The sequence below is a fragment of the Pleurodeles waltl genome, chromosome 2_1 (genome assembly GCF_031143425.1).
Source record: "Pleurodeles waltl isolate 20211129_DDA chromosome 2_1, aPleWal1.hap1.20221129, whole genome shotgun sequence".
Lineage (NCBI taxonomy): Eukaryota > Metazoa > Chordata > Amphibia > Caudata > Salamandridae > Pleurodeles > Pleurodeles waltl.
Window position 1 is genome coordinate 729,181,114 of NC_090438.1, and position 14,089 is coordinate 729,195,202.

At 40.9% G+C, this 14,089-nt stretch overlaps 1 protein-coding gene across 3 annotated transcripts in view; it reads right to left on the reverse strand.

Annotated features, from left to right (window-relative positions):
* Positions 1–488: 488 nt before the first annotated feature.
* Positions 489–14,089, reverse strand: part of RREB1 (ras responsive element binding protein 1) — a 172,409-nt gene continuing 158,808 nt past the window's right edge. For 2 of the 3 annotated variants that reach the window (XM_069217317.1, XM_069217310.1), the window contains exons 12-14: positions 11,025–11,189; positions 5,379–6,116; positions 489–3,734 (exon numbers count right to left, since the gene is read on the reverse strand). In XM_069217317.1, the coding sequence (XP_069073418.1) occupies positions 3,298–3,734; positions 5,379–6,116; positions 11,025–11,189 (1,340 nt within the window). In that variant the 3' untranslated portion in view covers positions 489–3,297. The remainder of the gene's footprint in view (positions 3,735–5,378; positions 6,117–11,024; positions 11,190–14,089) is intronic. The other variant, XM_069217325.1, reaches the window with a different exon arrangement.

Consider the following 14,089-nt stretch of genomic DNA (forward strand, 5'->3'; position numbering starts at 1 on the left):
TTCTAAAAATCGCACATGCCCTGCCACAGATGCTGCACATGAAGAAAGAACATGGTCTCTTTGCGGTTTCTGCTGTATTATTTTTCTAGCAGTTAGTCCATTGCAGGATGTGGAGAGAAGTAGATCACCTTCAGATTGCCCACAAAAAGTAGTGAAGGTTTGCACAGAGAATCCGGTTTTCCCAATGCAGAATTCTCCACTTTTGAGAACATTATATGGAAAACAGGACCATGACTGAAAATTCACATAGCCTTCTGAAGAGTAAGAGGTAATAACGTTTATTACCATTTTATTTTTCTGTTATGGGAGCATTTTGCTGCCGGGCGACGCTCCTCCGCCCACGTAGAGGGGCCGCCCCTCCTTTAATGGCTTGTTTAGCACAGTGACCCTACCAGTGCCTTATTATTTCCTAAAGTTCAAGGATGTCAACTGATGATAAACTGTGACAATTCAGAAAAATGTTTAAAACAGAAGGCACCTACAACAAATAAAGTGTGTAAGCCATGTACCTCTATAACATCCTTAACATTTTATTGCCTAGATGGTTTGATACACAACAGCTTACTTTCATTTTGAATTTGGATGTACAACTGAATACAAAGAACAATAAGTACCAAAAGGAACATGTGATTCTCTGTTCATGTGGCACTGACCAGTCTTGTACACAACTCATAGCAGCAGTTTAAGTTCCCTTTAGAAAAATATGAACTATTCAACATATTCATAAAAAATTCCTGTTTATTGCATGGGCTGGAATCACAAGGAGCAACGTCCTTTATGAACGGGAGACGGAAAGTGAGGAAATAATCAATATTTATGAGACTGGAATTGGACTTATACAGAGCCCTCAAATAGAAACCCAATAACAACTGATCACGTGTCATTTTTAATTTCTTTCACAGTCAAGTGCTTAATGTAGTGATTAAATTAACTCAGTTAAAGTACATCATTAAAATAAATTTGCAATTCAGAAAAAGAAATTCAGAAAACGTGTTTTGTAAAAGCCCTGAGAGAGGAAGATGTAAAGAAATCAAAACAAAAATTATGGAGACAATTAGCCAAACATGCAAACTAATCCTACGATTCACCCATAGTTTAAATACATAATACATTTCACAGTTTAATATTTGTGGTAGACGGGAGAAGCATTTTTGCAATGAAACCCAGCTAATAATGAATATAACACATGGCAAGACCTTATAACCAACTAGAAACAAAGATTAAATAAAGCATTTAATTAAAAGTGATGATTGCTAGCAGATGTCCCGGACTGGCTGCTGGCAGGGAATTTGCTGCCTTACTTTCCCCAGCATTTATCTTAGAAATGGCTTCCCTTCCACATAATCCGACAGTGTGGGAATATGAAAAAACAATATCAAGGGATGCACGAATAGAATATGGTCTCCAGAGCAAATTCTAGGGTCTGAAAAGCGTCCATTTTGCACGCTTTTGATCCCTCGAATTTGCTCGCTTTTCAGAAAAGTTCTCATTAGCCCTGTTACAGTCACGCATATCTAACATTTTTTATCTGTACAAATTTTGTTTTCCTGGAATATAGGAGTTGGATTCCATTTTAAAATTAAAGTGAAAGCTTAAATGCTGACGAGATTTAATCTGATGCTACCAATACTCAGGGGTGAAGAATCTTCACAAAAGTCACAAGTGCCTATGCCTGCCTGTGCGTGAATTTGGTTTTATTTATGGGCAACTCTCTCAGTCAAGATGGTTATCAAGCACACAAAGAACTCAACCATACTATGGCTCCGAATATCATGTTTAACATCTTACAAGTTACAGAAAAAAAAAAAAAAATTAAACTAAAATGTATTACTACAGTAGGACACATTCCTTAAAATAGCACTCTGAATATACATACATGTAGGCTTTTATATATGTATATATAAATATATATTCATACATATGTATATATATATATATATATATATATATATATATATATATATATATATATATTATACACATACACACATACGTGCGTACTTATATAAAATTACATGTTCACCAATGTAAGCACCTGTCCCCAAAATGTTAGGAAGAAAGTTTATTTTTCATTCGTACTTGTACTTTATTACCAGTAGTACGTTCCTGCTTAACAAACGTGTCAGCAAGAGGATAAGGCATTTTGTTTTCCTTTGAAATGGAAGACTGATTTTTTTCACTCGCTGGAACAAATCCACCAGTATGCAGGTCTTAGGTTTTTTTTTTTGTGCAGCACCTCATGTGTCCCCCTTGTGCATTTTGACGACGAGATTGGTGGCGGGAGATAGCACATGTCCCCTATTAACTATAGAAGTCTTCCACCATGCTGAAGGCGGGCTGCCCTGATTTTCCAGTGAATGAGGCCAATGTAGGTACTACAAGATAAGAGCACTTCCAAAAGTGATGACAGCTACAATCTGGGATTGAAGGGCCAAACGCAGAGGATCTGAAAGGCAAATATTGCCCAGCGATTGCTGTTGCTGAGTCCAGAGACTACAAGAACTGATTAATTCAAGCACACTGAACTGCTGTCCGGCATAAAAGGACAGCATCATCGCTGTAAGCTAAATCTGCTCATGGTCCACCGCAATCAAAAACAGCATCTCGAGAGCACAACAGCGTTCAGCAATTGTTTTCCCTGGTTTTTGGCATTAGCCAGTTTTGCACAATTACTGCACATAAACCACATCTTTAATACCAGGATCTGGAAGAGTGTTCTATTGCACAGCGAACTAAAAGTACTTACAGAGAAATTATGCCCACCTTTACGTCTCTTTCTGGCATTAAAATTTACATAGTTCACTTCCAGTTATTGGCGGTTGTATTCGAGGGCTGTTTTTTCTGGTTTCCAGCTTGAAAAACAAAAAGTGACCAGAACATATGTACATAAACAAGCGTCTGCATACCGACAAAAGATGAACATTTTAATGCTTAAACGAAAAGTTCCTCTCTACTAAATCTATTAAAATATTGCTTCTCTTTTAAAAAAAACCATTTCTCCTCCAAAAAAGTAGGATACCAAAAGATTTAATAAAGTAGTAAGGCACTGAAAAAATCATAGTCTCTTGCATTATTATACTGAAAGGTTGTGGCACAGCCTCTATCTAGTCTGCTGTTCTCTCCAACAGCCAAGGAAATTGATTGCAAAATGGGATCTCCCAAGCACCTTGCTCTACGGCCTTTTGCCCCTTCTTAGGATTTGCTGTGGAGAATGCTGATTTCATGCAGGTTCAATCAGCTTCCCATTGTTTAGAAGCGATGTCTGTAAAGGCGACAATGTGATTAACAGGAGATTTTTCACGCGTCGCTCGCTATCCCAGAAAGAAACTCCACTGGCTCTTTTGAGCCAAGCTTCCCCCACGCTGCTTGGTCTTTCATGCTGTCCGAGGCAAAGACTCTCTGCTGCTCAGTGCCCATGCTGGCCTCTGTGCTTCCTGTTAGAGGGTCTGCTTTCTCCTGTGTACATGGGGAGTCTGTTGCGCTCTCCTTTTGACTTATTTCAGTTGTTGAATAGTTACTAAGGCTGGGGATGGAGTCACACTCGCTCTCGGAGATGGGGTTTGTCCCACTCTGGATAGACTCGTTTTCGCTATCTTCCTCAAACCGAGAAAGACCATCCTCTTTATCACGGCTCTTTGGGTCTTTTATTTTCTGGTGAATACGTTGGTGGCGCACCAGACTGTGTTTCAAAGTGAAGGTCCGTTCACAAGTCTGACACTTGTAAGGTCTCTCACCTATGAAAAGATAAGATTAATCAATCATTTTCCAAGCATCATCACCGTACATAAAGCCTATCAAAGCCTCGTGATTGGCTTTAGTTTAGCACTGCAATCACTCATCAAGAACATTTTAAGGACGTTTTCAAAAAAGCTCAAATTTGAATCCATTAGCAAAGCACAAGTGATAAAATGCACCAGAATAAGAATTACAGACATCGTCTCTATTATGTATTTTATTTTTTAACAAATTACCTACAACTTTGGAGTTCACAACCTCAAACCGTGGACAAGAAGAAAATATTCAATGTCATTAAATACCCAATGGCTACTCTGTTTGTGCACATTGGCACAAGCAATTGTATGAATGAGCAGTTAGTGCAAATTCCTTCTCCACTAACATGTGTCATCATCTCCAGTCTTCACATTAGATATTCGGAAAGAAAACGAACCAGAAATATTGGCTGTGACCAAAAAAATAGCATTCTCTAAAAAGCTAACAGATATACAAATATGTTTTCATGTGTTTTATTTCCATTTATTCAAGTTCTTTGTCTTTTGTTCTGGCTGACTGCTTTGACTTCTGCTTGACTTTTTTGTTCTCAATTTTCTCACACTTTCTTTAGCACATGCTTAATGTATTCCTTTGCTGGAGATCTAGGACACACTAGAGAATAAGCAGCAGTGAAAAACAAAAGCTAAATTATGGAAACCACTTTATGCAAACACTCTGCTAGAAGGATGGCCTCACCATACAGCAGGTACAGAACAGTGCTGTACGTTTATTCCTCAAGACGAGGAGTCTGACAACAGGTCACAGCATTGATTCTCAAATAAAGACACATTGCGTTTAAGCTGTTAAGTTTGAGTTTAAGCTGTTAAATTTGAAAAATATATTTACAGAACAGCTCTGCCATATTTGCGGGAGAAGGCCTTCTTTAATTCAGTAAGGACATTGAGTGGGGAAACCAAGGTATGGCCACAATTCCAAACACTCACTTTAGATGGAGAGGAAGTCAAAGATTCTTGGTTTTAGTCTAGACCCTTGCTTCCAGAGGTCAAAATGAAACTCAATCTCATTAATTTTAGGAAAGCATTCAAAACACATCTGTTTTGTTGACCCGCCTCCTGGTTCAATTAAGTGACATGTTTGCTTGACATGCCTGTTTGCGCCACATTACAGTGAATAAATAAGTAAAGTGCAAACAAGAATTGGGTGTATCTTGCCTTCCTGCCCCTGAAGCCTGTAGAAGCTAATAAGCTGCATGGCTAGTATACTGTAAGTGTTAGGATGGCATATAATAGTAATTTAATTACATTTAGAAACAGTGCTCAGATAAGACCGAGTTGACATATGCAGATTAATTGTTGTTTTTTTGTGGAAGGATTGCTCTATATAGAATGAGCTAGAGAAATGTTGGGTTTATAAAGCATAGGCATTGCCTGAATACTTTAAGAATAGATAAGCATTATCTCTTTTCACCGTACAACCTAATCCACTCCACAAGGTACAAAGACCTCAATTCAAAAATCATCATTTAAAACGTCCTCGGCTATATATAGATATACAAGTCCTACTGCGCAATTGATTATAACCATGCGGCTGCATTAACAATTAACAAATGTTAAACTCTCCCCTTGTCCTGGGCTTTTTCTCGTTACCTGTATGTGAGCGCATGTGCCGTGTCAGATCTTGCAAAGACCAAAAACGCTTGTTGCATACAGTGCATATTTTCTTCCTTTTGTCTGCCTTCATGGTCCCCTTTGCACCATTCGACTTTAACTCTTTATCGTCATCACTCTTTTCAGACGTTCGTCGCTCCGAGCTTTCCCCGTCAGAGAAGTTTTCACTTTCCTCGTTCTCCTTCACGGTTGTCTCACAGTCCCCTGACAGTTCATCCACCTTCAGGTCTAGAGGGCTTGCTTCTTCTTGCTCAACTTGACTAGTGCTCCCATCATTCAGGACGGCTTGAGCCTGCAAACTTTTGTCTTCATCCTCACTACTCTTTGCATCCTTTTTGATTTCACTCAAGTGAGCCTTTTTGTGTCTACCAAGGGTAGCAGCAAATTTGAAGCACTTGCCACAGATTTCACAGATATTCTTCTTCTCTTTCTGAGCGAGGCTCCTTGCACTTGGGTGGCTGCCAGCCAGTTTGAAGTCCATCAGCTTGCTGGCAAAATTGAGGTCAAGACTTTTGTTGCTGACTGAGTCTTCCTCTGCCTCATCTTTACAATCATCCATCTGCTCTCTTGAGCTATCCTTGCCTCTGTCAGGAGAGTTCCTATTAGGCCTTGGCTGGCTCGCCAACAGCCCTGGCACTTCTGGTTGATTGTTGTCAGTGCATGTCAAGTCTAGTAGATCATTCCCAGGAGCAAGCACCTCCGCATCAGAGTGGCTGTCTGTATGCAAAAAAAGAGATACCGTTTCAATCAGGTACAATATACTAAAAGCAAAGACAAGATTTAGGCTGAAAGTAATTCATTTATTAATTTTACTACATATTCTTACGATTTTCACTCAGAGACACATCAGTGAAAACTGCAGAGCAAATGTTCAATTCATATATTGTGAAGAGATTACCTAAATCATCCCAGTTTATAGATGTTAGGTCAAAATCATTAGTAAATGGCCCAACGGTGATTTATCAGTGATATGAAGCCAGTTCATAAGAAGATGATCAAGATAGACCAGCAACTACTTAACAGCAATTGAGAAGGGGGTCAGAGATAGACTGACTGGAGTGGAGCATGCATCTAAAAGTCATCAGATCACCAAACCCAGTGCCTCGTTCCCTGGAAGAAACTTGGAGAGGATGGAGAGCATTGGTGAAAAATTTATGTTAGCAAGGCTCAATGCCACAAGACTATTTGTTTTCGAACTCAGGAGTTGTATTCCTGTGTTAATGCATATCTTATCTTTATTAACAGAAATGCCAACTTGAAGATTTTTCTATGTGCATGGTATGTTTATGATGCTCAGCAGCACAATTTGTAATCGAGCATCATTTTGATGCAGTGCGGATGACCACGTGTTTTAAAGCAAATCCTAGTGACAAATAAAGCTGTTCCAGAAAAACACTGGAATATATCTTAGGAAACCGGGCTAAGCATAGCTGACTTCGATGTGAGATCCTCTCTAGCCATTCTCTTCTAGACTTGAAAAGAAATGATCAGCAAGGGAATGAAAAAATGGAAATCCCTATTGAAGTCACTTTTGTGGCCATGAGCTTTAACGTAGAGCAGAACAGCCACATGACGAACACCTTCATGGCAATTATAACTGGATTCTTGGGGCCACTGGAAGAGATAGGATACGATACATTCACAAACATGAACTCAGCATTCCAATTCACCACCATCATCATTGGAATATCACAGGAACGCCCCATTTATTATTGAGTATGAGCAGTTATGCCCAGGACAGTCTGACCAATAAGTCCTCTTCCATTTCCCATCAATTTCCCAGTACAAGGTAATATGTGGTTTACCCTCTGCTCTTTTGAAGTACCTGAACCGATTTTGCACAAAAAATACTGCCAATGTCACGATGTACTATACTTTGTAACTGAAAGGCAAGTGTGGTCTTCATCCACACCCATCTCCAAAGCCTTCTAATATTACTCTGCCTGCCTTGAGTGGCACATGAGAGTCAGCTACACAAATCCTCTCCTTTTCCCGTTCCGAAAAGATATACAATTTAACCCCTAATCTTTACATACCTCATCCAACTTTTGCATTAAAAATACTGCCGAAGTACTATAGTTTGTGAGTGAATGCAGGAACACGGCTATCAATACTGGAGTAGGTACAGTGGCCCCAGGCCCACGGGTATCAGGAGCCCACTGCAGCAGAATTAAGGCTGTATTTTACTATGTAACTGAAGGTACAAAGAGACCTTTTACTTACTTGCATTAGGGCCCATGACACCACAGCTATGCCACTGAGTAATGGGCAAGTGTGGTCTTCATTCACGGCCACCTCCAATAGTGCTTCGTCACCTTGAGTGACTGCCCTTTAACGTGCCCAGTAAAAAAAAACATGGCTGTATAAGTGACCCTGGTAGCAAGTGTGCGCAGTAACAGATTTCCAAATGCAATCTGTATAGTGATCTCTAGAGGGCAGCTTTCTCCTAAGAAAAGTTGTGTAATCAAAATAAAAAAGTGACAATTTATGTCCAGAAGAGTCTTGGTTGTAAGGTTTTATTTCCTGATTTCAGCAGAAATAAAACCAATAAAGGTAAACCTTATCTGAGGTGATTCTCATAAAGAAAACGAAAAAGAAAAGTCCCTCAAGCAAAAAACTTGCAGCTTATACAAGAGAAAGAATAATAAGCAAAGGAGAAGGTGAGCACGCTTAAAGGAGACTGAAAACACAGTTTCCGACAGCAGCTGGTGGAACTGTAGTATTTACAATGGCACTCATTGCCCCTGTGGAACGCTGAAATGCTTACCAGTCGGAGTAGCACTCTCCGGTACAGGGCATTCCCTGTCTTGAAGTGACGTGTTGTGTTCGGTGGGCTTCAGCCTGCCCATTGGCTTACCATTTGCTGGCCCCATCGTCGGTCTCATTTCCTTTGTCCCCATTAGTCCATGACATGCATGTGTCATGCCTACTCTTGTGTTTAGCCCTCCCCCAGAGTTTTGACCAAATACTCGTGTCCACTACTTTCGTTTTAGGAGCTACTTTTTTCTTTAGGTTTGAGCATTGGTGCCATGCATTACAGTTGAGATGGGACCTCAGTGTGCATCTGTGTGCTTTATTTAGCACCTTGCAGCCCTTTAATACATTGTAAGCAGGATGTACCTGCTTTTTGTATGACCGACATCGTGCACTGGGTTTGGGACGGAGGATAAACCCACCTCTGAGCATATGTTATGGAGACAGCAAGGACGTTATGCACCAGCTGCCTAAACCACTGGCTGTTAATGCTCCGCTTAGGCTATGTGCTAAGTGGCCTCAGCCTTTCATCTTTCTATGAGGGGTATTCTGGTATGGACTTTGTTTCTTTCCTACCTCCACTACCCATTCGTGATCGGCAGCAGCCATGCCATCAGGGCTTTAGGGGCAACCCGGCCCAGGGGGTAGGTCATTTGAGTCCTCAAAGTCAGAAGACTAGTTACTGGTCACTTCAAAGAAATAATTGTCCACCCCTCCATCATTTTTCCAGATTGCCGAGATCTACTAGCTTTGTCAATGCTTGTTTTGTGAGGAGCCTATGTGGGTAACCTAATGCATCAGTGACCACAGAGGTGCTCTTTTCTCGTCTTAGGACACAATACTTAATGGAATGATAGATGAGGGGTGTGAGAGAGAAATTCAAGCTTATGGTTTATGATATGATAGCTTTGTAGGTAAATCTTACATGCACATAATAGAAGAGAGATTCACAAGTGATAGATTCAGTCGCTGTTAAATTGTCTCATTTAATCAATATAAGTCTACGGAGCAAAAGTCTCCCACATTTTCTTCAATGCACAAAATATTTATAGAACAACTAAAACATCTACATTTAGGACAACAATACACAAGCCCAAGCCCCAAACTCATTTCAGTTTGATTTATGCAAATGCACAAAATCACCTTTTATAAGCTACGTACTATTCTGCTATCCCAGAGCCAGGATTAAACAACCTTTACCAAATTAGCAAGCCACTGTCTTCGCTGCTTTAACTGCCTGAGGTATACTCTACCAATATGGGGTCAGAATTTGGGTTTTGGACATGGATTACTTTTAGGATACCATGATCGAACAAAGGTTACTAAAGGAAAGCATGAATCCAAAGATCATCATTGGAGATTCAAACACTGTTACACTGGATAGCAATAGCTTATCAACCAGAACCTAATGGTCTCATTAATCATGGTCAATTTGCCAATAACATTTGAGCAAAAATATAGGGGCAGGTCTGTGCTAACCCGCATAACATTCCAAAAAACAAAAACAAAACAAAACTGTGCGAACAAGCTTTGAACATATGACTTGAATCACTGAACAAAGTGACAGCAAAAATGGTTAAGATCACAACCCACTTTGTGTACAGAATCTCGCTGCAATGGGCACACGAGGCAGCACCATGATCCCTTTCTGGACCTGTCCATTCTGCAGCACATACTCTAACCTGCTAACTTTATATTAGTGTACGAGCTGCAGAATACACAGCTTGGAATCTCGGAGTGGCAGACACAGCAGCTCATGGTGTATTTGAAAGCTGCAAAGTTAACAAAAGGGATGCAGACAGAACCATTTCAAAATAATGGCCACGTTGTAGGGCACTGCACCCATACCCTAACCATCACAGCCACAAGGAGATGCTCTTTCCACCCCCCACAAAAAAAAGCCCCCTACTGTGCCTTGGTAGCATATGATAACTACAGAGAAGACAATCCTCATATCTTAAATCAGACTTACAGATAATCTATATATAATAATTAAAGAGAGAAGGGGTAGGGCTGATGCTAACACTCATCGTAAAGATCTAAGCATCATCTCTGAGCATAGAAGTAATTATTAACGACAGTGATAAGACTGAAGGGTATGTGTAACCCCAAGTGCCATCAAAAGTTTAGTACAGGTGGGGCTCATCTTAAGGCGGCCCTTTGTCATGACCACCCTATGGCTCTGCTCAGCATGGCTACTTAAAAGACCAACATTCTTGCCTCTTCTCTAGAAGACCTCAGATTTGCAGCAAGGAGAGTAGAGAAAGGAACAGAGTGACAAAGTGTCAGATGGAAGACCTCGAAAATGAGTGACAAGGAGGAAAGAAGTGAGGACAGGAGTACGGGAGACAAGGAGAGACCGATTAAGAAGGTAAACCTTAATATAAAGACCCATAACCGCTCCAGGCACAGGCTGCTGCTAAATAGCTTTGCATCAGAGAAGAGTTCCTTCCTTTGTTGTTGCTTAAAGACAGGGGAACTGAGTGGGTAGGATACCCCCTTTCCATTCCTCCTGGCAATCCTGTTAAAGGTAGCAAGAAAAATTCTGACGTTTAAGAGTGCACCTACGAGTGCTTGATTGAGTGAGATACAAATGTACTGCAAACAGTAAAACAACAATGAAAAAAATGAAAAATATTGCTTTAGCTAACACGTGTGCCCTATCATCAGACTCGTCACTGTACAGGCTTATTACACACTGCAGCATGCACATTTACTACCCAACAGACTGCCAGTGGTCTACACCAGGTCTAAAACCTGAAACAAGACATTAGGTGTTTTCTGGCTTGCAAAGCCAGCACTTGCACCTGCATCAGGTATCAGGTTTACTATACGTGTTGTCCGATAGGCTGAGCACACTGTAAGAACTACCTGTGCTATCCTGAGATCCATCATCACTTTCGTTAGACTGAGGGAGGAGACCATTTCTTCTTAAAGAGAGGTTGGCAACTCCGTGAATGCGTAAGAGGTGGCGTTCGCAGTTAGATTTGGTAGAAAAGTAGGCCTCGCATTTTGCGCAGGGATAGGGCTTCTGACCTGAAGCAAAAAAAAAAAAAAAAATGTTCATCTATCTGATGTTAAACTGTTTTTAACATACATCCTGGTCAATGTCTAAAACTTGCTGAAGTAATTGCTTTTTCCATGAAGCTAGTCCGCCAGAAACGCACGTCAAAGCATTTTAAAAAAAAACACTAGAACTGAAACGTCACACAATAAGGCATGCAAGTAGGCGCTACTAGTGTCAATGGGACCTCAAACAATTTCCTTAATTTTTTACCTGTTCTTCATATATGGGGATAGACAATATGAAAATGAAAGGTGTTTACTGGCAACTACAGACACACTGACTCGAACACATTTCAACTGTGAAGAATATGGATTTAGTCCTCCAAAAACAACCATTACAGAGTGTGAGACAGCCATTCTGAAAGCGTTACAATCTTATTCAAAAGAAAACAAAAAAAGATGTGGTGGTGAAAGTGCTTTAAATATCCACAAACACTTGGGATTGTGCTGCCTAGTATTCCAGTTCATCGTTTTTAGCTAGCTGTGCCTCTGCAGGCAGGAACCATAAACAAACAAATCGGCATTGTCCTGGCCCTAAAGAGTCCAGTGCGACTTGCCTGAGAGCACAAGCAATCACGGGTCGAGTCTAAGACAGATTTGCATATAGTTGCTCCCTGGCTGAACGGCACAATGACAAAAAATACGTACTAGAATGCCACCCAGAGCAATGCCAGAGGTAATGATTGATTCGAGCAATCTGTCCATCTCATTTTATGACCGTCCCCAAAGGCCAGGCACAGCAATGCGGAGACCGTCTACAGCAGAGTCAAATGAAGCCCTGTGCAAGTTTATACACGCGGAAAGGCATGCAGTGTCAAAGGAAGAAAACTCGTTCTGCATTTGGGAGTCGCAATACTTACAAACCCGGAGCGTGAACTGTTAATCGCGGCACTAAACCCGGTTACTCTGTCAACCTACAACGCTGCAAGTTTGTCAAATAAAAATATTACAGGTCCTCTGCCAACAGAGCTATGGTTAGCACAGGGACTCAACTGTGGTGCTCCATAGATCATAAAGCGACGCCACGCAGAATAACATCAGTCATGTCACTCTGTGAAAGGTGACATACTGAGCCATGGATGAATGTAATGTGACTCTGTATGGTGAATAAGTAGCAAATTTACAGCCGGAAGGAATGACACAAAATGTCATACACGGTTACAAATTAGAGTGCAATAACAAAGACAACTAGATAGTGCCTCAATTTGCACAGACATACAGCCTCAATAGGAAGAAAGTTATGCATTGGATCATGAGGTGAGAGATTCATGTCCTCTTGATTGCTCATTTTAGTAATTCCTAGGCGATCCACTAGCCTGCCTGCCTCTTACAGGGATCCAAAGTGCAGTGCTGTTCCTATTAAATCCATTTGTAATGGAATCTCATCGACCACAGCGCATTCAGGATGTCTCATAAAACGCTGTGCATATCGTGTCCATTTTGACCATGTCTTTGTCATCATGTATGAAGAACGAAGTGTCCAAGAAAGAACATATACCATACTCAGGTAAGGTCTGCTGCATTTGATGTTTCAAATGTGTTGCAAGATGTAGTCAATCTTAACTTGAATATAAACAACTATCACAACTTATTTTGTGTGTGTGTGTGTGTATATAGTTTAGGAAATAGAATTAAAAAAACAGAAATCCACTTAAACAAAGGTTACAGGGACCCTATAGCTGGGCTCACATTTTAAACGTATCAAACCATAGAAACTCACCAGTTATAGTTGGAGATATCTCAAGTAACTATAACTCGTACCCTAAAGCAACTATAACTCGCGCCCCTGCCATGCAGTTATCGGATTAGTAATTTTACTGTAGATGTTACAGTGACATTGTCAATGATGTTATCAAAGATGTTATGAGTGCTGTAATTTGTGCGGTAATTAGCAGTGCATGGCGAAGGCGCAAGTTATCGTTACCTTAGGGAATGAGTTATAGTTACTTGAGATAAAGTTCTTATGCAAGATTCCTTAAATTTGGAATTCCCAGCAACCAAGTGCTCGAAATAGTGCAAAAAGACAATTTCTGCAAGGCTTTATTTTTCTCTATTTCTTCTCTAGACATTTCTTTTACCTTTTGCTATTTACTGATGTGATGGAAATACTGTGTACTAATTCCTATTGGAACTATTAAATGGAAAACAAAACTGGCATATCTCAAACGGCCAGCATCTAACTATTTTAGCACCAGATGTGTCTTGACTAAAAACCAACTACAGATGACGGCTACAGCCCCGTGGCACAAAGTGGACCTCCATACCCTAGTCGACCTCTTTTCTGACTGTGCACCCATCCCATTTAATTACCTGCGAGATCAAACTGGACTCCCCCCGGGCAATCCCTCACATATAACTCAATCATCTATATGCTTGGAGGACCCTGCAGCCCGAGCCAAATCCATTAGTTGCTCCAACAACTACATCCGTTGAGCACAGGGCATCACCTGGTGACATGGTTTACTAAAGTGCTCTATGAACACACCTGTTTGTCCATCAAGACGATCCACGGCCGGTCGAAATGGGAATTTGGGCCGGGTGTGCAGCGATGCAGAGTGGGCTGCAAATCTAGCCTACCCTGCCACTGTCTCACAGAAAGCACAGTTGAAGCTAATACAGTTCTATGCCTTGCACACAGAGTATCTCACCCCTGCAAAGATAATCAGTTCTTCCGTCATGCTTTCTGTACCCAGCCTGCGTGAAGATGCGCATTTCAGACACATGTTCTGGTCGTGCCCTCAACTGTCAGATTACTGGATGTCTGTCACTGCCCACCTCTCTTGCGCTACCGGGGACCCCTTGCTGTACACTTGGGACATAAGCGCCCTTGGCCTGTTTAACCACAAAGAAAAACAAAGTTGTCACCAGAC